At 42.8% G+C, this 25,371-nt stretch overlaps 1 protein-coding gene across 1 annotated transcript in view; it reads left to right on the top strand.

Annotated features, from left to right (window-relative positions):
• The window catches only part of LOC139547010 (nck-associated protein 5-like), an 88,957-nt gene that overhangs the window by 26,826 nt on the left and 36,760 nt on the right, over nt 1-25,371 (top strand). The window contains exon 6 of the mRNA XM_071356042.1: nt 403-522. Coding sequence (XP_071212143.1) covers nt 403-522 — 120 coding nt within the window. The remainder of the gene's footprint in view (nt 1-402; nt 523-25,371) is intronic.

Raw genomic sequence — 25,371 nt, 5'->3', positions numbered from 1 at the left:
GAAATACATCCACAGGTACACCTCCAATTGACTCAAATGATGTCAATTAGCCTATCAGAAGCTTCTAAAGCCATGACATAATTTTCTGGAATTTTCCAAGCTGTTTAAAGGCACAGTCAACTTAGTGTATGTAAACTTCTGACCCACTGGAGTTGTGGTACAGTGAATCATAAGTGAAATAATTTGTGTGTAAACAATTGTTGGATAAATTACTTGTGTCATGCACAAAGTAGATGTCCTAACCGACTTTCCAAAACTATAGTTTCTTTTAACAAGAAATGTGTGGAGTGGTCCAACCTAAGTGTATGTAATCTTACGACTTCAACTGTATAATTATAAAGCTGGTTTATACTGTGCAAAGTGTAACCAACCATTATTGTGTTTATGTGGGTGAATCTCCAGGACCTGAAGGAGGAGTGTGTGAAGCTGAGGACACGCGTGTTTGACTTGGAGCAGCAGAACCGCATACTGAGCGTTCTGTTCCAGCAGCGGGTCAAAACATCCACCAACCCTATCTCTCAGGTAGGCTGGCTTGGCATAGACTGGATAAAGACAAATATTGACCAGTTATAAGCATGCTATAATCGCATTTGAGCAGGTTCATGGGTTTATAATAACATTATAAGTTGATGACCTTGAACGTGTAGTCTAGAATTGGTAAATACATTTTTTGACTAGTCATTTTGACTTTAAAGTAACGATATATAGCCACTGGTTATTGAAGACTATGACTTACAAAAGTCTCATGAGCTTAGTTCTACTGTCTTACCACAGCATAACTCAATTTTTTTTATTGTTTTACTTTCTTGTTTGTAAACAATATAATTGTAAACAAACACTGTATAGCTTCAAAACATGGGTAGAACTGTTATTTTGAGCTCATGGATAGTCAAAGCTTTCATCCATAGCGCTGTCTTTGAATTTAAGAGCTGTTCCATTTCTCTAGCCCCATACCTTTGCTGTTTACCGAAACAAGTTTTGTTTCAAATCTCAGATTGTGCCTTTAAAGAGAGATACAGAGAAGGTATTCTTCAAGAGCAATAACATATCAATGCACATTCCACCATAGAACCGTACTTGTCTACTTCAAATTCACTATGAATCTTAAGAATAGGTTTAATGAGTAATATCTAATTAAGTAAGTTATAATAATTACAGAATAATTATGTCATGAAATTATATTTCTGAATGATTGATTATTACAGTGTTATGACAGCCAATTATCTCGTTATTTGTCCTATTAGATATTCAAAAGGAGCATGCTGTTGATTTCAAGCGAGCTACAGGCATGTCCAAAACAGATGATACCCAACCTCTATTGCCTTGAACAGCTTAAGCCTATGACACACGAAGCAATCTGGATGCAATTTGCGTTGCTTGCAACATAGTTGCATCTGGGTTACTCAGTGTGTCACCCCCCCCCCCCAAAAAATTGAGATATAAATCAATCCTATTTCACACAACTGACTGTACAGCAATGTCCAATCAGTGAGCGTGTGGAACTGTCATGTCAACAAAGGTGTCAATGCTGCTGCAAACCATGACAAAACAGACATGCCAAATGGGAAATGTATGAACAATTCTGGACACCATGGCCAGTCGGGGTTTATGTAAATGATCTGGCATTCAATAAATGTCATTTTAAAAGTGAACTCAGATCTTTCTCTGTCCAGTTTCAACAGAAATGCTCCAACATGAACTGCACTAGCTAGCTAGTTTGGTAAAACATGGTTGGCAAATAGGCAGCATTTTGGCTATATTGATGCTGTTCTAAATTACCAAACGTTTGATACACAAATCATTTATGAAACCATGATGTGATGTATTACAGGATTGCATGTTGCATGCAATTTGAAATGCATTTGAAATGCTTCGTGTATCAGCAAAGTTGCTTGAGATCATGTCACATGCAACTTTCATCTGGAACAGAAATTGCATCCAAATTGCATTCTGTCATCTAAGAGTATTGCTGACCTAAAGAATTATAGGAGCTACTTTGTTAATACCGTAATGTTCAACGTAGACAGACACTATTCATATATTCGTCTCGCGGGGGATTCAGCACATCTACTCCCTGTGTAGTGTTGCACAGTGTTTTGACATCTACAGTATGGTGGGTCGTTCATCTCTTTGCAAAGCCATGAACAGTAGTAGGAGGCTGCACAGATCCCCCAGGGAGTAAGAACCTTGGGAGATTAGCCTGTTGCTATTTCATCTGAAGAAAAAAAATATTACAATAGAGAGAGAAAATGACAGATAAAAATAATGATATTAATCAAGTCTCTTTCTAGTTATTCTCAACCAAAAAATGTCCTCACTTCAAATGGTCATGGTTTGAACATAGCATAGAACATTTATGAAATGTATGAATCCCCTGCCAGTTCATTAAGTCTACTGTATGCTTACAAGTGCAGTAAGACGTCGTTCCACATCCCTGGCCTTTTCTATAAAGGTCAAATGTACCAACTTGCCAAGAGTGCAACTGACTGGACTTCTTCCTGCCAGAGATCAGTGGCTGCATGGAGTTGTATTGGTACAGATCTGACAGAGTACAATATTTGTTACGATAGTACAAGATTCAAGTGGGATTAGACATAGCCATGGGAAGTTGTTTTGAGTAGGGGTGCTTTATAATAAAGCATTCCATGCGTCTACGCAGACTAACAATAAAAAATAACTCCTAATGTGATGAGTAGCCTAAGCATAGGACACGATTCGGTAACAGCATCACTGCAGCCTCAATTAATGTAACACGTGGCTGTTTGCAAAAAAAAGCCTTTTTGCGAACAGTGAGCACATTTCTTTGTACTGCTTAATTACAACAGGTGTGTGTGAGAGAGAGAAGGCAAAAACTAGAGGGGTGTTGTAACTAAATGAGTAAACAAAAGATTGTACCTAATAAAACTGAAAAAAAAAAAAAGTTTTAGGACCATGGACAGCTATGCGAGCCATCACGGGAAAAAGCACTGATCCAGCACCAGATCCAGCACCGGCAGGGCCGAGCCCTGTTGCTTGCTAGTGGGCTACGTGTTTGACATGGGCCGGAGAAGGCCTGCGAGCCGAGGGCGAGAGAATGACATGCCCCATATTTGGTATTGTTCTTATTTCCTTTTCACCAAGTTTAGAATTGTAAACTAATACAAAATAGAACTGGGAGACTACTGCGAGCACTGCTCCAGATCACTTGATATCTACCACAAGGGGGAGAGAAGAGAAGAGGGAGAGAGAGGGGGAGGGGGACAGAGAGGGGGAGAGGGACAGAGAGGAGGGAGAGAGAGAGATCCGAATCAACTTAAACTAAACTGTCTATCATACAGAAGAGCATGTGTACGACTCCAAACCCCCACAACTGAATAGATGAGAGCATAAATCATGAGCTGACTGCTTACAAAACAGAGCCGAGAGCTCTCCATGCAGAATCATGCCGTTGCCATCCAACTAAATCCAGAAAAGTGGACTGACTCACTTATCACTGGAAGCACCGAAGCACTCCTCCCAATTGCTCAACAAACCACAACACAACAACTGCGTTCAAGAACAGAAAATGCACAGTTGATTCATTTCAGTAGCACCACACAATCCACAAGCTATTGCCCATGGCGCACAAGAGTAGCCAACACATTAACATTGCAATAATATGACATATTGTAACGCAGCAAAAAACAATTCATACATCTCCGAAAAGCATTGAATAAAGAAAATTCACTTCGCGGCAGCAGCTTATTAACCCCCTGTAGTCCAAGAGCCCCAGGCTGCATTTCTACTAAGCTAACATATTGTTGGTCATACCAAGGATAATTTAGCTATTTGATTTTGAATTTCACTTTTGAACATGGGAGTTGCGTGTGATATCAGAATTCGCTCACTGGTCCAAAATGTGATAGTTATCCAACAGGACAGTGAACCCGCACTGCTCTTAAACCAAGGCATGATGCCTGCTAATTATCTATAGGCTGTTTCAACTTGTCAATTTTTACATGATTGTCTAACGACAGTTTGAAATGAGGTGAGTTCCGCCTCTTTTTTAATTCACAGAAGCAGCCCATTTCACTGTGGTTGAATACTTATATTTGAGGCTTGCTATGCTAATGTAAAGCGAGGATTAGCTAGATGAGCCGGACAAACTTCTCTCTTCGATGAGAGGCCAACGGCCCCAGCACTCCACCAGTGTTTCCTCAGGTCAAGTATGCTGACATTTGGTCATCACAGAACGTGCCCAACTTTTCTCCGCTGGCGCAATGCCTTCGTCCGTATCAAAGTAAGTGCCTTGTTTACCTTATCATAATACATGTTCTGTGTATCATGTCATTTCTACTGTGGCACATATTGTTTATGTATGTAGCATAATGTATTCTGTGTGTATTCCTTTAGAACCGTGGACAAGCAAGGTATTGATTTCATAACCTTTATGGTGTTATACTCAATTGTGCTCATGTACTGTACACTGAACAAAAATATAAACGCAACATGCAACAATTTCAAAGATTTTAATGAGTTACAGTTCATATGAGGACATCAGTCAATTGAAATCAATTCATTAGGCCCTACAGTAATCTAAGGATTCCACATGACTGGGAATACAGATATGCATCTGTTGGTCACAGATACATATAAAAAAAAAGGAAGAGGGGTGGATCAGAAAACCAGTCAGTATCTAGTGTGACCACCATTTGCCTCATGCAGCGCGAAATCTCCTTCGTATAGTTAATCAGGCTGTTTATTGTGGCCTGTGGAATGTTGTCCCACTCCTCTTCAATGCCTGTGCGAAGTTGCTGGACACTGGCGGGAAATGGAACATGCTGTCGTACAATTCGATCCAGAGCATACCAAACATGCTCAATGGGTGACATGTCTGGTGCGTATGAGGGCCATGGATCAACTGGGACATTTTCAAATTCCAGGAATTGTGTACAGATCCTTGTGACATGGGGCTGTGCATTATCATGCTGAAACATGAGGTGATGGCGCAGATGAACGGCACGACAACGGGCCTCAGGATCTCATCACTGTATCTCTTTGCATTCAAATTTGTATGGATAAAATGCAATTGTGTTCGTTTTCCGTAGCTTATGCCTGCCCATACCATAACCCCACTGCCACCATGGGACACTCTGTTCACAACGTTGACATGAGCAAAATGCTCGCCCACAAAACGGCATACATGCTGTCTGCCATCTGCCCGGTACAGTTGAAACCGGGATTCATCCGTCAAGAGCACATTTCTCAAATCAAATCAAATCAAATTGTTTTGTCACATACACATGGTTAGCAGATGTTAATGCAAGTATAGCGAAATGCTTGTGATTCTAGTTCCGACAGTGCAGTAATATTTAACAAGTAATCTAACAATCTCCAACAACTACCTAATACACACAAATCTAAAGACAATATGAGAATATGTACATGTAAGTATATGGATGAGCGATGGCCAAGCAGCATAGGCAAGGTGCAATAGATAGTATAAAATACAGTATATACATGTGATATGAGTAATGTAAGATATGTAAACATAAATAAAATACAGTCTATAGATGTGAAATGAGTAATGTAAGACATGTAAACATTATTAAAGTGACATTATTTAGAGTGGCATTGTGTAAAGTGACTAGTGATCCATTTATTAATGTGGCCAGTGATTGGGTCTCAATGTAGGCAGCAGCCTCTCTGAGTTAGTGATTGCTGTTTAGCAGTCTGATGGCCTTGAGATAGGAGCTGTTTTTCAGTCTCGATCCCAGCTTTGATGCACCTGTACTGACCTCTCCTTCTGGATGGTAGCGGTGTGAACAGGCAGTGGCTCGGGTGGTTGTTGTCCTTGGTGAACTTTTTGGGCTTCCTGTGACATCAGGTGCTGTAGGCGTCATGGAGGGCAGGTAGTTTTCCTCCGGTGATGCGTTGTGCAGACCGCACCACACTCTGGAGAGCCTTGCGGTTGAGGGCGGTGCAGTTGCCATACCAGGCTGTGATACAGCCCAACAGGATGCTCTCGATTGTGCATCTGTAAAAGTTTTTCAGGGTTTTGGGTGACAAGACACATTTCTTCAGCCTCCTGAGGTTGAAGAGGCGCTGTTGCACCTTCTTCACCACACTGTCTGTGTGGGTGGACCATTTCAGTTTGTCTGTGATGTGTACGCCGAGGAACTTAAAACTTTTCACCTTCTCCACTGCTGTCCCTTCACTGTGGATAGGGGGGATGCTCCCTCTGCTGTTTCCTGAAGTCCACGATCATCTCCTTTGTTTTGTTGACGGTGAGTGAGAGGTTGTTTTCCTGACACCACACTCCAAGTGCCCTCATCTCCTCCCTGTAGGCTGTCTTGTCATTGTTGATAATCAAGCCCACTACTGTTGCGTGGTCTGCAAACTTGATGACTGAGTTGGAGGCATGCATGGCCACGCAGTCGTGGATGAACAGGGAGTACAGGAGGGGGCTGAGCACGCACCCTTGTGGGGCCCCAGTGTTGAGGGTCAGCAATGTGGAGATGTTATTTCCTACCTTCAACACCTGGGGGGAATGTCAGAATGTCCAGGACCCAATTGCACAGCGCGGGGTTGAGACCCAGGGCTTCCAGCTTGATGATGAGCTTGGAGGGTACTATGGTGTTGAATGCTGAGCTGTAGTCAATGAACAGCATTCTTACATAGGTATTCCTTTTGTCCAGATGGGATAGGGAAGTGTGCAGTGTGATGGCGATTGCGTCATCTGTGGACCTGTTCGGGGTGGTATGCAAACTGAAGTTGGTCTAGGTTGGCTGGTAAGGTGGAGGTGATATGATCCTTGACTAGTCTCTCAAAGCATTTCATGATGACAGAAGTTAGTGTTATGGGGCGGTAGTCATTTAGTTCAGTTATCTTTGCCTTCTTGGGTACAGGAACAGTGGTAGCCATCTTGAAGCATGTGGGGACAACAGACTGGGATAGGGAGCGATTGAATATGTCCGTAAACCCACCAGCCAGCTGATCTGCGCAAGCTCTGAGGACACGGCTAGGGATGCCATTTGGGCCAGCAGTCTTGAGAGGGTTAACACGTTTAAATGTTTTACTCATGTCAGTCAAGGAGAAGGAGGGGGGGGGGGGGCGCAGTCCTTGTTCGCGGGCTGCGATGGTGGCACTGTATTTACCTTAAATTGGGCAAAGAAGGTGTTTAGTTTGTCTGGAAGCATGACGTCGTTGTCCGTGACGTAGCTGGTTAACTTTTTATAGTCATGTGATTACCTGTAGACCCTGCCACATACGTCTCGTGTCTGAGCCATTGAATTGCAACTCCACCTTGTCCCTGTACTGGCATTTTGCTTGTTGATTGCCTCGCGGAGGGAATAACTACACTGTTTATATTCAGTCATATTCCAAGACCTCTTTCCATGGTTAAATGTGGTGGATCACACTCTCAGTTTTGCGCCAATGCCGCCATCCATCCACAGTTTCTGGTTAGGGTAGGTTTTAATAGTCACAGTGGGTACAACATCTCCAATGCACTTCTTTATAAACGCACTCACCGAGTCAGCGTATAGGTCGATGTTCTTCTCTGAGGCTGACCGGAACATATTCCAGTCTGCGTGATCAAAACAATCCTGAAGCATGTCTTCCGATTGGTCGGACCAGCGTTGAATGGTTCTCGTCAATGGTACATCCTGTTTGAATTTCTGCCTATAAGACGGTCAGAGCAAGATGATGTCGTGGTCGGATTTGCCGAAGGGAGGGTGGGGGAGGGCTTTGTATGCATCGCGGAAGTTAGAGCAGCAGTGGAGCCTGACCAGGTGGCCGCTTCGTCTGCCCCTTCTGCGGCGCTGTTGTTTTGGGTCGACTACTGTAATTAGATCTACTGTCCTGGGTGGTGGTCCGAACAGAGGATCCGCTTCAGGAAGGTCGTATTCCTGGTCATAATGTTGGTAAGTTGACGTTGCTCTTATATCCAATAGTTCTTCCCGGCTGTATGTAATAAGACTTAAGATTTCCTGGGGTAACAATGTAAGAAATAATACATAGAAAAAACAAAGTACTGAAAAAAACAAAATACTAGTTCATAGTTTCCTAAGAAATCGAAGCGAGGCGACCATCTCTGTCGGCACCATCAACTCCAGCGTGCCAGTAGTCACCCCGCTGATTCTCAACACTGGGGCCCCACCAGGGTGTGTTCTCAGCCCTCTCCTGTATTCCCTGTTCACCCATGACTGCGTGGCCATGCAGGCCTCCAACTCAATCATCAAGTTTGCAGACAACACTACCGTGGTAGGCTTGATTACCAACAACGACGAGACGGCCTACAGGGAGGAGGTGAGGGCCCTCAGAGTGTGGTGTCAGGAAAATAACCTCACACTCAATGTCAACAAAACAAAGGAGATGATCGTGGACTTCAGGAAACAGCAGAGGGAGCAGCCCCCTATCCACGGTGACGGGACAGTAGTGGAGAAAGTGGACAGTTTTAAGTTCCTCGGTGTACACATCACGGACAAACTGAAATGGTCCACCCACACAGACAGCGTGGTGAAGAAGGCGCAGCAGTGCCTCTTCAACCTCAGGAGGCTGAAGAAATTCGGCTTGTCACCAAAAACACTCACAAACTTTTACAGATGCACAATCGAGAGCATCCTGTCAGGCTGTATCACCGCCTGGTAAGGCAACTGCTCCGCACACAACCGGAAGGCTCTCCAGAGGGCAGTGAGGTCTGCACAATGCATCACCGGGGGCGAACTACCTGCCCTCCAGGACACCTACACTACCCGATGTCACAGGAAGGCCAAAAAGATCATCAAGGACAACAACCACCCGAGCCACTGCTTGTTCACCCCGCTATCATCCAGAAGGCGAGGTCAGTACAGGTGCATCAAAGCGGGGACCAAGAGACAGAAGCTGTTTTTCAATCTCAAGGCCATCAGACTGTTAAACAGCCATCACTAACATTGAGTGGCTGCTGCCAACATACTGGCTCATCTCTAGCCTCTTTAATAATGAAAAAAATGTATGTAATAAATGTATCACTAGCCACTTTAAACAATGCCACTTTATATAATGTTTACATACCCTACGTTACTCATCTCATATGTATATACTATACTCTATACCATCTACTGAATCTTGCTTATGCCGTTCGGCCATCGCTCATTCATATATTTTTATGTACATATTCTTATTCATTCCTTGGTTGACGAAGAAAAACAAACATGGCAGCATGCACAAACTACACAGCTTCAGATTACTTTTGACTTTTAGAAAGTGTCTTATTTTGATCACTGGTGAGCTAACCCATGATGTGACGAATTGTAAGTAGTAATTGTTACTATTGTTACTCATTCATACTATGGTTTCTACCAGCCAAGAGTTGGCTAAATATGACCATGTTAACACACCCTTTTCTCAGTTAGCGTCAGTTAGTGCAAGGACAATTGTCACCTACATTTTACAATTTGAGAATTTTGTCGTGCTGTTGCTACTTCTGTGAATGTCTGTGTCTGAACATTGCATCCAAAATAAACTGTTCACATTGAGGACATAACATTGTAAAGACTGTGTTTGTTGAAAATGTTTCTCCCAAAAAACTATGTGGTCAGTTCAGTCAATTCGTCGGGGCATGGACTATAGAAGATGTCTAAGGATTCTAAAGGGATGCTGGTCCATGTTGACTCCAATGCCTCCCACAGTTGTGTCAAGTTGGCTGGATGTCCTTTGGGTGGTGGACCATTCTTGATACACACGGGAAACTGTTGAGCGTGAAATAACCAGCAGCTTTTTGTTCTTGACACAGTCCTTGTCTCAATTATCTCAAGGCTTAAAAATCCTTCTTTAACCAGTCTCCTCCCCTTCATCTACACTGTTTGAATTGGATTTAACAAGTGACATCAATAAGGTATCATAGCTTTCACCTGGATGTACCTGGTCAGTCTATGTCATGGAAAGAGTAGATGTTCTTAATGTTTTGTATATTCAGTGTATACTTCCATAATTTAAAAAAAACTGGTACTGGGCTACTGTAGTAGTGTAATATTTGATACATATGCATGTTATATATACCTCACATGCAACTCGTAATAAGACTATGGAATTAGCCTATTCAAATGTTTACCTGACTCCATTAAGATTATTTAGCAATATGCAAGAGAATATAGTTGAGTTACAGTAATAGGAAATCAAGAAAGGTCCGACAATGGAATTCTAAATACAAATAGATTTAATATAATTGTAAAATGTATGGATTCACATACAAGGCATACCGCTTACGTTACAAAGCATTAACACGCATTAAAAGGCTTTTTCTAGGCATGATCAGACAGAGAGAGAGACAAATAATCCATGGCTTGTGCGATGGCCCATAGCTCTTGGGGGATCGATAGAAAGAGAGAGTATATCTCACCACAGCAGGTCAGTAACAAAGAAAGAGGGAGAAACAATGAAGCTAAGACCCTTTTATAACCATGTTACCATGTTTAGATTCAAAATCTGAGTTGTTGACCAATAACATTAATGTTGAGTTAGTTTATATTTACATATTGTTAATTCCATTGCTTTACTTGGATTTGTGTGTACTGGGTTTATGTTGTAAAATTGTTAGATATTACTGCACTGTTGGAGCTAAAAACACAAGCATTTCGCAACACCCACAATAACATCTGCTAAACACTTGTATGTGACCAAAACAATTTGATGTGATTTGAACTTCCAGTCAGACAGCTGACCTACAGGATGTAAAGACAACAGAACCTCTGCTTCTTCGACGTGTGGCAAGAGGGGTTGGTGAGATAATGCAAAGAAGGCTGAATTCCTGAGAAGACGATAAATCCCTTTGCATGGTGTTGATATGATTCACTTCGGAGGCTGGGCCGCCCTACACTACCTTCAGACTAGTCTTCTGGGCATCCTAGATCAAAACAATTGACATGTGCGTGCTCGTGAGAGTCTCACCTTTCGATGGTGGGGTAATTATTAGTCTGCAGCCGAAACTGTTCGGACGCTACAGTCGTGTTCATGAGAAGACCGATTTTTGGGATGTCTCCTGGTCTGACAAACATCGCTGAAGCTCTGCCACCTTCCAGATGTGCAGAGGCCGACATCGGCGGATGCTGTGGATTGAGACGCAGCCCATGCAAAAAAAAAACTGATATCTCTAGCTTAAACAGACAGATTTTGATGGACATTTTTGTAATATGCCAATCAGATTTCCACGGTGGCACAGACATCGACTAGTTTGGTCTTACCTCGTGCTGCAGGGCCAGGTGTGCCAGCAGTCATAAAAACACAAAAAGTGACCTTGCTCTCTAGTTGAGTTTCTTTTTCTGCGTCAATTGTGGTTTTCTTTTTACTTTCTGATATCCCCACCCCTTTCTAGTCGAATCATCTTTCCTCTTCTGATTGCACCAGATCCACTGCTTCAAATAACTTGTGTCCCCACCTGAGTTCTCATACTCCAGCACTTCAGCATCTTGAGGCCGATTTGGGTAGCTCATGCCGGCACCTTGGTCATAAATGGAATCAGTCTTAATTAATATTAGGCTGTCATTGTTACTTTTTTTAATTTTAATTTTATTTCACATTTATTTAACCAGGTAGGCCAGTTGAGAACAAGTTCTGATTTACAAATGCGACCATGCCAAGATAAAGCAAAGCAGTGCGACATAAACAACAACACAGAGTTACACATAAACAAACGTACAGTCAATAACACAAAATAAAAGAAAAATAGAAAGATCTATATACAGTGTGTGCAAATGTAGAAGAGTAGAGAGGTAAGGCAATAAATAGGCCATAGAGGCGAAATAATTACAATTTAGCTGTCACGCCCTGGCCTTAGTTATCTTTGTTTTCTGTAATATTTTGGTTCGGTCAGGGTGTGACAGTTTGTGTATAGTTGTCTCGTCTGGGGTGGTTGTATGGTATAGGGGGTTTTGGTAGAGTGTATGGGTTTGTGTTGAGTGTAGGTGTCTAGGTAAGTCTATGGTTGCCTGAATGGTTCTCAATCAGAGACAGCTGTCATTCATTGTCTCTGATTGGGAGCCATATTTAAGGCAGCCATAGGCAGTAGGATTTTGTGGGTAATTGTCTATGTCTATGTTGCATGTGTGCACGTAGTTTGATTAGCTTCACGATCGTTTGTTGTTTTTGTTCGTTTGTAAGTGTTTGTCTTCATTAAAGAAGATGTATTCATATCACGCTGCGCCTTGGTCCTCTCTTCAAAGTTACGACGATCGTGACATTAGCATTAACACTGGAGTGATAGATTTGCAGAGAATTTGCAGAGCAAGTTGAGATACTGGGGTGCAAAAGAGCAAGAGGATAAGTAACAATATGGGGATGAGGTAGTTGGGTGTGCTATTTACAGATTGGCTGTGTACAGGTACAGGGATCGGTAAGCTGCTCTGACAGCTGATGCTTAAAGTTAGAGAGGGATATATAAGACTCCAGCTTCAGTGATTTTTGCAATTTGTTCCAGTCATTGGCAGCAGAGAACTGGAAGGAAAGGCGGCCAAAGGGAGTGTTGGCTTTGGGAATGACCAGTGAAATATACCTGCTGGAGCGCGTGCTACAGGTGGGTGTTGCTATGGTGACCAGTGAGCTGAGATAATGCGGGGCTTTACCTAGCAAAGACTTTTGGGGGTTTGGCGACGAATATGTAGTGAGGGCCAGCCAACGAGACAATACAGGTCGCAGTGGTGGATAGTATATGGGGCTTTGGTGACAAAACAGTTTGCTGATTAGGGTGTTGGAGGCTATTTTGTAAATGACATCGCCGAAGTCAAGGATCGGTTGGATAGTCAGTTTTACGAGGGTATGTTTGGCAGCATGAGTGAAGGAGGCTTTGTTGTGAAATAGGAAGACGATTCTGGATTTAAATTTGGATTGGAGATGCTTAATGTGAGTCTGGAAGGAGAGTTTACAGTCTAACCAGACACCTAGGTATTTGTAGTTGTCCACATATTCCAAGTCAGAGCCGTCAAGAGTTGTGATGCTGGACGGGCGGGCAGGTGCAGGCAGCGATCGGTTGAAAAGCATGCACTTAGTTTTACTAGCATTTAAAAGTAGTTGGAGGCCACGGAAGGAGTGTTGTACGGCATTGAAGCTCATTTGGAGGTTTTTTAGCACAGTGTCCAAAGAACGGCCCGATGTATGCAGAATGGTGTCGTCTGCGTAGAGGTGGATCAGAGAATCACAAGCAGCAAGAGCGACATCATTGACATATACAGAGAAAAGAGTCGGCCCGAGAATTGAACCCTGTGGCACCCCCATAGAGACTGCCAGAGGTCCGGACAACAGGCCCTCCGATTCGACACACTGAACTCTATCTGAGAAGTAGTTGGTGAACCAGACGAGGCAGTCATTTGAGGAACCAAGGCTATTGAGTCTGCCGATAAGAATGCGGTGATTGACAGAGTCAAGCCTTGGCCAGGTCGTTGAAGACGGCTGCACAGTACTGTCTTTTATCGATGGCAGTTTTGATATCGTTTAGGGCCTTGAGCGTGGCTGAAGTGCACCCATGACCAGCTCGGAAACCAGATTGCATAGAGGAGAAGGTACATGATCTGTTCGAAATGGTACATGATCTGTTAGTTATCTTGGCTTTCGAAGATTTTAGAAAAGCAGGGCAGGATAGATATGGGTCTATAACAGTTTGGGTTTAGTGTCTCCCCCTTTGAAGAGTGGGATGACCCCGGCAGCTTTCCAATCTTTGGGGATCTCAGACGATACAAAAGAGAGGTTGAATGGGCTGGTAATAGGGGTTGCAACAATTTAGAAAGAGAGGGTCTAGATTGTCTAGCCCTGCTGATATGTAGGGATACAGATTTTGCAGCTCTTTCAGAACATCAGCTGTCTGGATTTGGGTGAAGGAGAAACGGGGGTGGGGTTGGGGGGGGGGCAAGTTGCTGCAGGGGGATCTGAGATGTTGGCCAGGGTAGGGTTAGCCAGGTGGAAAGCATGGCCAGCCGTAGAAAAATGCTTGTTGAGATGATCGATTATCGTAGATTTATCAGTGGTGACAGTGTTTCCTTTCCTCAGTGCAGTGGGCAGCTGGGAGGAGGTGCTCTTATTCTCCATGGACTTTACAGTGTCCCAAAACATTTTGGAATTAGTGCTACAGGATGCAAATTTTTGTTTGAAAAAGCTAGCCTTAGCTTTCCTAACTGACTGAGTTTATTTGTTCCTGAATTCCCTGAAAAGTTGCATATCGCGGTGGCTATTCGATGCTAATGCAGAACGCCACAGGATGTTTTTGTGCTGGTCAAGGGCAGTCAAGTCTGGGGTGAACCAAGGGCTATATCTGTTCCTGGTTCTACATTTATTTTTGAATGGGGCATGCTTATTTAAGATGTTGAGGAAAGCACTTTTAAAGAGCAACCAGGCATCCTCTACTGACGGGATGAGGTCAATATCCTTCCAGGATACCCGGGCCAGGTCGATTAGAAAGGCCTGCTCGCTGAAGTACTTATTTTATTGGCTTTGTTTTATCGATGTTCCATGTCATATTAGTACTTTATTATGTATGTCTTGCATGTGTTTTAACCTTGTGTGGTCTATGTGTGTCATTCATTTAATTACGCTGTTTTTGAATGCAAACCTTTGCTTTCATCTCTTCCACGACACGGTCATCTCTCAGTGCCCTGACCCGTTCCCTCAGCACATTGGCACATTTGAGGGCGCCAAGTGCACTCACCTTGGTGCTCTGTAGGGTCCTGGCCACTGTCTCACATGGACCGAACAGTGCTTCACAACACAATATGCTGAAGTTGTTTCTTGTTTCCCCCTTGACACTCTTGTCATCCTTCAGCATGTCGTGTGTGAAGTGGAGATTACTTCCCGCGGTGCAAACAGGCGAGATGAAAACCCCCCAAAACTCAGTGTGACTCCAGGTTCGGGCCGACATACTGGAGACTGCTGAGAATGAAATACAATTTGAATTGAGTTGTTCCATGGTGCTCATGTCAGTTGCGCCATCAGCAGACACTAATATGTGCAACACAATCTCCCTCTGTACTGGGCGAGCCAGTTGTTGAATGAGCTCATTCTGTATTGTGTCCGACATCCAGTTGTCTCTCCTGAGAACCCATTCCTTTGGTAGACTGTAAGTGCATTTTATTATCAACGAGTTGTGTCGCCTCTAAAATGCACTCCCTAGCGGACGAGAAATCAAATCGATCTAAATTAGCCAAATCTGAAAACAAGGCACTGATTGGGGTGGTACCTAGAACAGCAAATTTTTTAAGGGACTTTGTGTGTAGAGGTGACTTTTCATGTTCCCTAAACTTCTCGGCTGCTTTGCGCCAGTTTGAAAGAATGCTATCTGTGGGTGCAGTAGGCCTAGAATGCTCCTCCGCCTGGGGCTGGGCTAACGTGGAGCTGTTGCAGCCAGTGGAGTCAGCATCTTGCTCCTTGGAGGATAGGGTTTCGGTGCCAGTCACATCAGTAGGGACTGGGCACAGAGTAACTGGTGGACTGCTGCAGGTGCTAGATGCAGCAGGCCCGTGGTGTTCATCAGTTGGAGCTGCTATGATGGCAGTTTTTTTTGGTTGGCTAGTACCACGATTGAAGAAATCCGAAATCATTTTCTGAGACATCTTGATTTTGATCTTGTAAATGCTAACTGCTAGCCTACAGGAAAGAATGAACAGGAAACTTTCAACCTTGCGGTAATGCATTGTCAATTATTGGTTGTAGTCTACAATTTGAATAATATTTTTTTTATTTTTTTTATTTAATCTCCCAATCCCATTATAAATTAAATCAATAATGCAATGGAAAAACAGCAGGGGGTGCTGCCATATGCCGCACCCCCAGCACCCCTACTTCCCACGGCTATGTATCATGTGGCGTGTGTTATAGTTAGGATTGTTAGGATATCAGTGCCCTTTTGTGTTAGAGTTTGTGTTTTCAGAAGAAAAAGACTCCTGGAGTTCCAACTGAATCAAAACCGGCTGCCAGGTGTTCGATAATTTCCCAAGGAACCCTTGGTTTTACTTTTTTCAGTTTCTGATGAAACCCTAAAAAAATTTTTTTTAGGAGGTTGGGACAGATGGTAGTCCTGATTCAGATTCAGATTTGGAGTGTTTAGTAGTCACATGTACAGGGTTGCAGGTGTGATTGCAGGGTACAGTGAAAATCTTAGGCGCCAAGCTCCAACATGCAGGACTAAGTGAAATAAAATCATGAAAATGTCCATAGGGGGAGTAGCAGAGGGGAGGGGGGGAGCATGTAGCTATTTAGCAGCCTGTTGGTCTAAGGGTAGAAACTATTGGTCGGTCTTCCAGTTTTTGCCATGATGCTCCTGTACTGCCCACGTCTGAGTGATTGAAGCGGGGACAACAGGGCATGGCTACGAGTCCCAGATGATGCTCTTGGCCTTCCTGCGACACCTGGTGTTGTAGGTGTCCTGTAGAGCAGGCAGCGTGCACCCAATGGTGCATTTGGCAGCACGTAGAACCCTCTGAAGCGCCTTGCGGTCTGCGGCAGTGGAGTTGCCGTACCAGGCTGTGATTCAGCCCGACAGTATGCTCTCGATGGTGCTCCTGTAGAACACAGTGAAGGCCCACGGAGACAGGGCAAATTTCTTCAGCATCCTGAGGTTGAAGAGTCGCTGTCGTGCATTCTTCACCACTGTGTCAGTGTGGTTAGACCATTTCAGCTTCTTTGAGATGTGTACGCCAAGGAATGTGAAGTTATTGACCAGGGATGGGGAAGGGGATGGGGGCATGTCCAGCCTGGTACCTCCTGAACTCCACAATCAGCTCCTTTGTTTTGCTAACGTTGAGGAAAAGTTTTTTTTACCTGGCACCACGCCGTCAGAGTGCCTATCTCCTCCCTGTAGGCTGTCTCGTTGTTGTTGCTAATCTAATGTGGTCTGTGTGTAGCTGGTGTAGAGGAGTCAGGCACAGGACAGCAGATATGAGTAAATAAACGTACTTTACTCAAAATATAGAAATGCAATACAAAAAGAGAGCCCAGATCAACGGACCGTACTACATACAAACTCATAGTTATGCAGATAACATTTGCGTATAACATTTGTCTGTCAAATGAAAAGAAGAGAGTGTGACCTGCAGCGAGATTTCAGGCTCCCAAGCAGTTCAATCTACTGCTGGCCTCCTGGGCATCTTGAGTTTCTGTGATAAGACATTATGATGCCCCTAGCATTGGAATGAATTAGTAATGGCTCACAGGAGCATGTAATGTGGAGAATGCTCTCACTTGATTTATTGGTTCAGCACACACCGTTATCCAGTATGCTGTGGGTGTACTAGACCACCTTACAATATAGAAATGATTTAGGCAATGACTTCATGCTTTTAGGCAGAATTCTAACTTGTGATCTGGGCACTTTGTAAATAAGGATTATTCATTGAGGGAATTTGCATTGTTTCTGATGTGATGATGTAAATTGTGGATCACATGTGTTCATCTGCCATTGGATTTCAGTATGGATTCCAGTACATTTTTGATCATGTTCAATTTAGATTCCAATAACAATATCACATTTACTCTGTCCACATGACATTGGACAGTTCCCGACCGAATAAACAATTTCCTGTTTATTTGATCATGATTCCTGAATCGTGTGATATGTGATGTGTGTACACGTTTTTTCCCGTTCAGAGCTTCAGGGTCAGTTTGATGTGTTCTGAAAGGACTTTCACTGGGAGAGCTCGGTGTGTCACCTGTCCCTTCCAAACGTTGGCCGACAGTGTTGAGTGAGTCACTCTACCCATTGGTGACATTGGCTTAGCTCGAGCCTCAAGCTGATTCCGTACGTACATATAGAAACAGACAGAGATCCAGAGATAGAACAAGAGTGAGCAAAAGAGGTAGATGAAGAAAGCAGATAAACAAAGAAAGGAAAGAGGTAGCAACTGTGAATGAAATAGGTTCAAATTCGGTACCTTGTGATTTAGAAGAGAAAATAATTGTCAAAGTATGAGCTGTTTTCAGTTCAATATAAGACATCAAGCGTGCTCTATATCCGAGACATATTAGATGTAGCATGTAAGATGGTAATGGTTGCTCCTGTAGAAGTTTTTGCTCATGCAGAGGCTCATGCTTGTGCTTTTGCTCATGCAGAAACAGTTCTAAGGCCATGGGTCATGTCTTTCTAATGCCATCGGTATATGCTCTTAGAAAAACAATTCATCTTGTGATTACCAAGACAAAGATCCATGGCTTTAGTCAATTAAATCAAATCAATTGTCTCATGCTTCGTAAATAACAGATTTTTCAACAATGCAGAGTTAAAGATAATATATATATATATATAGAGAGATCTTCACAGATCTTCATTGTAAAGGGTTTAAACACTGTTTCCCATGCTTGTTCAATGAACCATAAATAATTCATGAACATGCACCTGTGGTACGGTCGTTAAGACACTAACAGCTTACAGACGGTAGACAATTAGGGTCACAGTTATGAAAACTTAGGACACAAAAGAGGCCTTTCTACTGACTCTGAAAAACACAAAAAGAAAGATGCCCAGGGTCCCTGCTCATCTGCGTGAACGTGCCTTAGGCATGCTGCAAAGAATCATGAGGACTGCAGGTGTGGCCAGGGCGGTAAATTGCAATGTCCGTACTGTGAGACGCCTAAGACAGAGCTACAGGGAGACAGGACGGACAGCTGATCGTCCTCGCAGTTGCAGACCATGTGTAACATCACCTGCACAGGATCGGTACATCCAAACATGACACATGCGGGACAGGTACAGGATGGCTACAACAACTGCCCGAGTTACACCAGGAATGCACAATCTCGCCATCAGTTCTCAAACTATCCGCAATAGGCTGAGAGGTGCTGGACTGAGGGCTTGTAGGCTTGTTGTAAGGCAGGTCCTCACCAGACATCACCGGCAACAATGTTGCCTATGGGCACAAACCCACCGTCGCTGGACCAGACAGGACTCGCAAGAAGTGCTCTTCACTGATGAGTCGCGGTTTTGTCTCAGCAGGGGTGATGGTCGGATTCGCGTTTATCGTCGAAGGAATGAGCGTTACACTGAGGCCTGTATTCTGGAGAGGGATCGATTTGGAGGTGGAGGGTCCATCATGGTCTGGGGCGGTGTGTCACAGCATCATCGGACTGAGCTTGTTGTCATTGGAGGCAATCTCAACGCTGTGCGTTACAGGGAAGACATCCTCCTCCCTCATGTGGTACCCTTCCTGCAGGCTCATCCTGACATGACCCTCCAGCATGACATTGCCACCAGCCATACTGCTCATTCTGTGCATGATTTCCTGCAAGACAGGAATATCAGTGTTCTGCCATGGCCAGTGAAGAGCCCGGATCTCAATGCCATTGAGTAGGATCGGAGGGTGAGGGCTAGGGCCATTCCCCCCAGAAATGTCAGAGAACTTGCAGGTACCTTGGTGGAAGAGTGGGGTAACATCTCACAGCAAGAACTGGCAAATCTGGTGCAGTCCATGAGGAGGAAATTCACTGCAGTACTTAATGCAGCTGGTAGCCATACCAGATACTGACTGTTACTTTTGATATTGACCCCCTCCCCCCCTTTGTTCAGGGACACATTATTCCATTTCTGTAAGTCACATGTCTGTGGAACTTGTTCAGTGTATGTCTCAGTTGTGGAATCTTGAATCTTGTTATGTTGTGTTATGTTTGCTGAAAATATACGCAGTTGACAGTGAGAGGATGTTTATGTATAGAGTACCAGTCAAAAGTATGGACACACCTACTTTCTTTATTTTTACTATTTTATACATTGTAGAATAATAGTGAAGACATCAAAACTGTGAAATAACACATACAGAATCATGTAGTAACAAAAAAAGTGTTAAACAAATCAAAATATATTTTATATTTGAGATTCTTCAAAGTAGCCACTCTTTGCTTTGATGACAGCTTTGCACAATCTTGGCATTCTCTCAACCAGCTTCATGAGGTAGACACCTGGAATGCATTTAAATTACAGGTGTGCCTTGTTTAAAGATAATTTGTGGAATTTCTTTCCTTCTTAATGCGTTTGAGCCAATCAGTTGTGTTGTGACAAGATAGGGGTGTTATAAAGAAGATAGCCCTATTTGGTAAAAGACCAAGTCCATATTATAGTAAAAACAGCTCAAATAAGCAAAGAGAAACGACAGTCTATCATTTCTTTAAGATATGAAGGTCAGTCAATACGGAACATTTCAAGAACTTTGAAAGTTTCTTCAAGTGCAGTTGCAAAAACCATCAAGCGCTATGATGAAACTGGCTCTCATGAGAAATGCCACAGGAAAGGAAGACGCAGAGTTACCTCTGTGCAGAGGATAAGTTTAGAGTTACCAGCCTCAGAAATTGCATCCCAAATAAAGGCTTCACATCTCAACATCAACTGTTCAGAGGAGACTGCATGAATCAGGCCTTCATGGTCGAAATGCGGCAAAGAAACCACTACTGAAGGACACCAATAAGAAGAAGATACTTGCTTGGGCCAAGAAACACGAGCAATGGACATTAGATTGGTGGAAATCTGTCCTTTGGTCTGATGAGTCCAAATTTGAGATTTTGGTTCCAACCGACGTGTCTTTGTGAGACGCGGAGTAGGTGAACGGATGATCTCGGCAAGTGTGGTTCCCACCGTGAAGCAAGGAGGAAGAGGTGTGATGGTGTGGGGGTGCTTTGCTGGTGACATTGTCTGTGATTTATTTCGAATTCAAGGCACACTTAACCAGCATGGCTACCACAGCATACTGCAGTGATACGCCATCTGGTTTGCGTTTAGTGGGACTATCATTTGTTTTTCAACAGGACTATGACCCAACACAGCTCCAGGGATATTTAAGGAGAGTGATTGAGTGCTGACTCAGATGACCTGGCCTTCACAATCACCCGATGGTTTTGGATGAGTTGGACTGCAGAGTGAAGGAAAAGGAGCCAAGAAGTGCTCAGCATATGTGGGAACTCCTTCAAGACTGCATTCCAGGTGAACCTGGTTGAGAGAATGCCAAGAGTGTGCAAAGCTGACATCAAGGCAAAGGATGGCTACTTTGAAGAATCTCAAATATATTTTGATTTGTTTAATCCTTTTTTAGTTACTACATGATTCCACATGTGTTATTTCATAGTTTTAATGTATTCACTATTATTCTACAATGTAGAAAATAATACAAATAAAGAAAAAACCCTGGAATGAGTAGGTGAAACCAAACTTTTGACTGGTACTGTATATATATGTGTCACGATCGTCTTGAAGACAATGAGTGGACCAAGGCGCAGCGTGTGAAAAATACATCTTCTTTTATTGGAAGACGAAAACGAACGAAAACAACAAACAGACGAACGTGAAGCTATAAAAGACTAAGTGCTAACATGCAACATAGACATAGACAACTACCCACAAAAGCCTACTGCCTATGGCTGCCTTAAATATGGCTCCCAATCAGAGACAATGAATGACAGCTGTCTCTGATTGAGAACCATTCAGGCAACCATAGACATACCTAGACACCTACACTCAAACACAAACCCATCTACTCTACCTAAACCCCCTATACCATACAACCACCCAAGACGAGACAAAAACACACAAACATCCCCCCTGTCACACCCTGACCTAACCAAACTATTACAGAAAACAAAGGCCAGGGTTTGACAATATGTAAATAGTGACACAATGAATAAATACACAGTAAATGACGAGTAAAATGACGAGTACAAATGACATGGCTATATACAGGGAGTACCAGTACCGAGCCGATGTGCAGCGGTACGATGTAATTGAGGTAGCTACAGTATGTACATATAGGTAGGGTTAAAGTGACGAGGCAACAGGATAGATAATAGACATTTGTGGTATTGTGGTATTGTTTAGCAGTTTGATGTGTTGGGGGTATCACCATAACTGGAAATTCCCCAAATAGCCAAAGCAGACATGCACATATTATAGATTTAACCAATGCCCGGACAGCCACACAAACATGAATAGTTCCATCATGGCAATGTTACTAACCAAGTAATAAGGCCCAGAAACATTCGATATTAACAACACAAAGGAAAGTGAAAGTCTTTGAAATGAATACCACGTCCTCACACTGACCTGGGGTGAGTTTCCGAAAACCGTCTTAGCTAGTGGTACTTTATTTCTATCAATGAACCAGGTGTACGCCACACGTAGTAGTAACTGTAGAGCGGTAGTCACATAGAGGCACACAGGAGATTCTTTCCCTCAGGGTTACGTAACGCTCCATGGGCCCAGGCCAAGCTTGGTCTGTTGCGCTGCTTTCCCCATGTCTCTGTCTAGTGTGAAAATGAAAGTGAACAGCAGTACAGACTAATTGCTGGATGGACTGCAAGCCATGGTGCTCAGCAACCCGAGAGGGGAGAGGAGAGATGAGGAAGAAAAGAGGGGGGGGGGGGTGAAAAGGCTTTATCTTTACATGACCTTTTCATTCAATTTCTAATGCATATTTGGAGATTTGTGGAGATGCATCTCATCCCAACAAATTCTGAATCTGTGTGTGTCTTTTAGACATATGTGATATTGGGATTGTTCTCTCTGCTACCTTACGTCAAGCGGTTCCCGTAGCGCCAAGTCTAGATCCAAGAGGCTTCTGAACAGCTTCTACCCCCCAAGCCATAAGACTCCTGAACATCTAATCAAATGGCTACGGCAGACTATTTGCATTAACCCCCCACCCCCCGTCTTTTACACCACAGTTACTCTCTGTTGTTATCAGCTATGCATAGTCACTTTAATAAGTCTACCTACATGTACATATTACCTCAATTACATCGTTTAACCGGTGCACCCGCACATTGTCTCTGTACCGGTACCCCCCTGTACATAGTCTCGCTATTGTTATTTCACTACTGCTCTTTAATTACTTGTTACTTTTATTTCTTATTCTTATTCGTATTTATTTTTTTGAACTGCATTGTTGGTTAGGGGCTCGTAAGTAAGCATTTCACTGTAAGGTCTACTACGCCTGTTGTATTCGGCGCATGTGACTAATAACATTTGATTTGATTTCATTTGATTACTTTCGAATATCATATATGGACATTTCCTTACGGCCAGATGTGGACTCGTTCTATATCCTGAGATATGTGACATCCTATTTTCTGTCTTCATGTTGACAAGTACTGACTGTATACATATCATATCTGTGTTCTCAGCACATTCAAAGGCCTTTCTTTGAATTTTGTCTGAATTTTTGTTCTGTGATAAAGGTCAATATTATATAAGCGTGTTGATGCAATCAAGGTGACATTGGTTATACCCAGCTTTTATTTTCACATTCAAAATTAATCTTAATAGCAGAAAACAAGCACATTTTAGTTATTGTACAGTATCCCCTAGCTTTCAAATTCTCTTAAAGTCATTCAGATATGAAAGCAGGGAAAATTCTCCCAGCACTGGAACCGAAGTCGCCCTTGACCCGTAATCGCTGCTGTACATGGAATGTTTTTGTTTTACTGTATCAGTGATGTCAAATCTATGAGAAACTCTTGGAGTTGCCAGCGGTAATTAGCTTGCAGATTAATCCGCTTGAACGTGCTTTTGTTTGGCATTCTCCCGCAGCGCTTGTGAAATAAAGTATAGAGCAGATCACCAAATACTAGGTGAATATCAATGAATGGACTAAATCGGCCCAGTCCCCAGCTCCCTGATGCAATTATTTTCTATTCACATTAATTATTGCTAACAGATGACACTAATGACTTTGAGCGAATGCTGGCAATGGCAGCCCTGTTAGGGATCAATGCTATTTAAAAAGGGGTCACAGCACACCTTCCACTGTTGATACAGTCCCAAAATGTTTTGCATGTCAGCAATCAAGTTTTCAAGATATAGAACTTTCAAAATACAGAAAGTGTCTCAGTATGATGCATTTGAAAGTTCTATATCTTGAAAACTTGCTTGCTGACATGCAAAACATTTTGGGACTGTATCAACAGTGGAATAATGAAGTAAATGCCAAAATATAGTTCTTGAGTGGTATTTTCCTTCAAGTTTAAATCAACGTTTATTGGTCTCTTACACAGTTTAGCAGATGTCATAGTGAAATTCTTGCGTTACTAGCTCCTAACAGTGCAGCAAAAATGTCAAACAAATACAACAAAAAATAGAAACAAGAAATCAGGAACTAACCCAGTTCAAATCAAATCAAATGTTATGCGTCACATGCGCCGAATACAACAGGTGTAGTAGACCTTACAGTGAAATGCTGACTTATTTACAGTCAACCAAATTAACACTTTATCAGTAATCCAAATGCAATCTATGCGTATATACACCAAAAATATATATTAAGAATGATATGTACACCAGTGAGCTATGTCGAGAATTCAGTGTCAATAAACAGTATAACAAAATGTGATGTACAGTAGTAGATAGTAGTATTAGAATGAGCTATGTGAAGAATACACTAAATGAATACACAGTGTGAAAAACATTATGAAAGAAATAGTCCAGTGTTTAATGTCTCTATATACATGGGACTGCAGCATTGGCTGTGTGTGAGTGTGTGTGTACACTACCAGTCAAACGTTTTAGAACACCAGCTCATTCAAGGGTTTTTCTTTATTTTTTACTATTTTCCACATTGTAGAATAATAGTGAATACATCAAAACTATGAAATAACACATATGGAATCATGTAGTTACCAAAAAAAGCGTTAAATCAAAAATCTTAAAAAAGCCACCTTTTGACCTTGATGACAGCTTTGCACACTCTTGGCATTCTCTCAACCAGCTTCATGAGGTAGTCACCTGGAATGTATTTAAATTACAGGTGTGCCTTGTTAAAATATCATTTGTGGAATTTCTTTCCTTCTTAATGCATTTGAGCCAATCAGTTGTGTTGTAACAAGGTAGGGGGGTATACAGAAGATAGCCCTATTAGGTAAAAGACCAAGTCCATATTACGGCAAGAACAGCTCAAATAAGCAAAGAGAAACAACAGTCCATCATTACTTTAAGACATGAAGGTCAGTCAATACGGAACATTTCAAGAACTTTGCAGTCGCAAAAACCATCAAGCGCTATGATGAAACTGGCTCTCATGAGGACCGCTACAGGAATGGAAGACCCAGAGTTACCTCTGCTGCAGAGGATAAGTTCATTAGAGTTTACCAGCCTCAGAAATTGCATCCCAAATAAATGCTTCACAGAGTTCAAGTAACAGACACATCTCAACATCAACTGTTCAGAGGAAACTGTGTCAATCAGGCATTCATGGTCGAATTGCTGCAAAGAAACCACTACTGAAGTACACCAATAAGAAGAAGATACTTGCTTGGGCCAAGAAACACGAGCAATGGAAATTAGACCGGTGGAAATTTGTCCTTTGGTCTGGAGTCCAAATTGGCTTTTGGTTCCAATGCCGTGTCTTTGTGAGATGCGGTGTGTGGGTGAACAGATGATCTCCGCATGTGTATTTGCCACCGTAAAGCATGGAGGAGGAGGTGTGA

The sequence above is a fragment of the Salvelinus alpinus genome, chromosome 20 (genome assembly GCF_045679555.1).
Source record: "Salvelinus alpinus chromosome 20, SLU_Salpinus.1, whole genome shotgun sequence".
Classification (NCBI taxonomy): Eukaryota; Metazoa; Chordata; class Actinopteri; order Salmoniformes; family Salmonidae; genus Salvelinus; species Salvelinus alpinus.
Note: the sequence above shows the minus strand (reverse complement) of the source record. Positions and strands in the feature narration are given on the sequence as shown.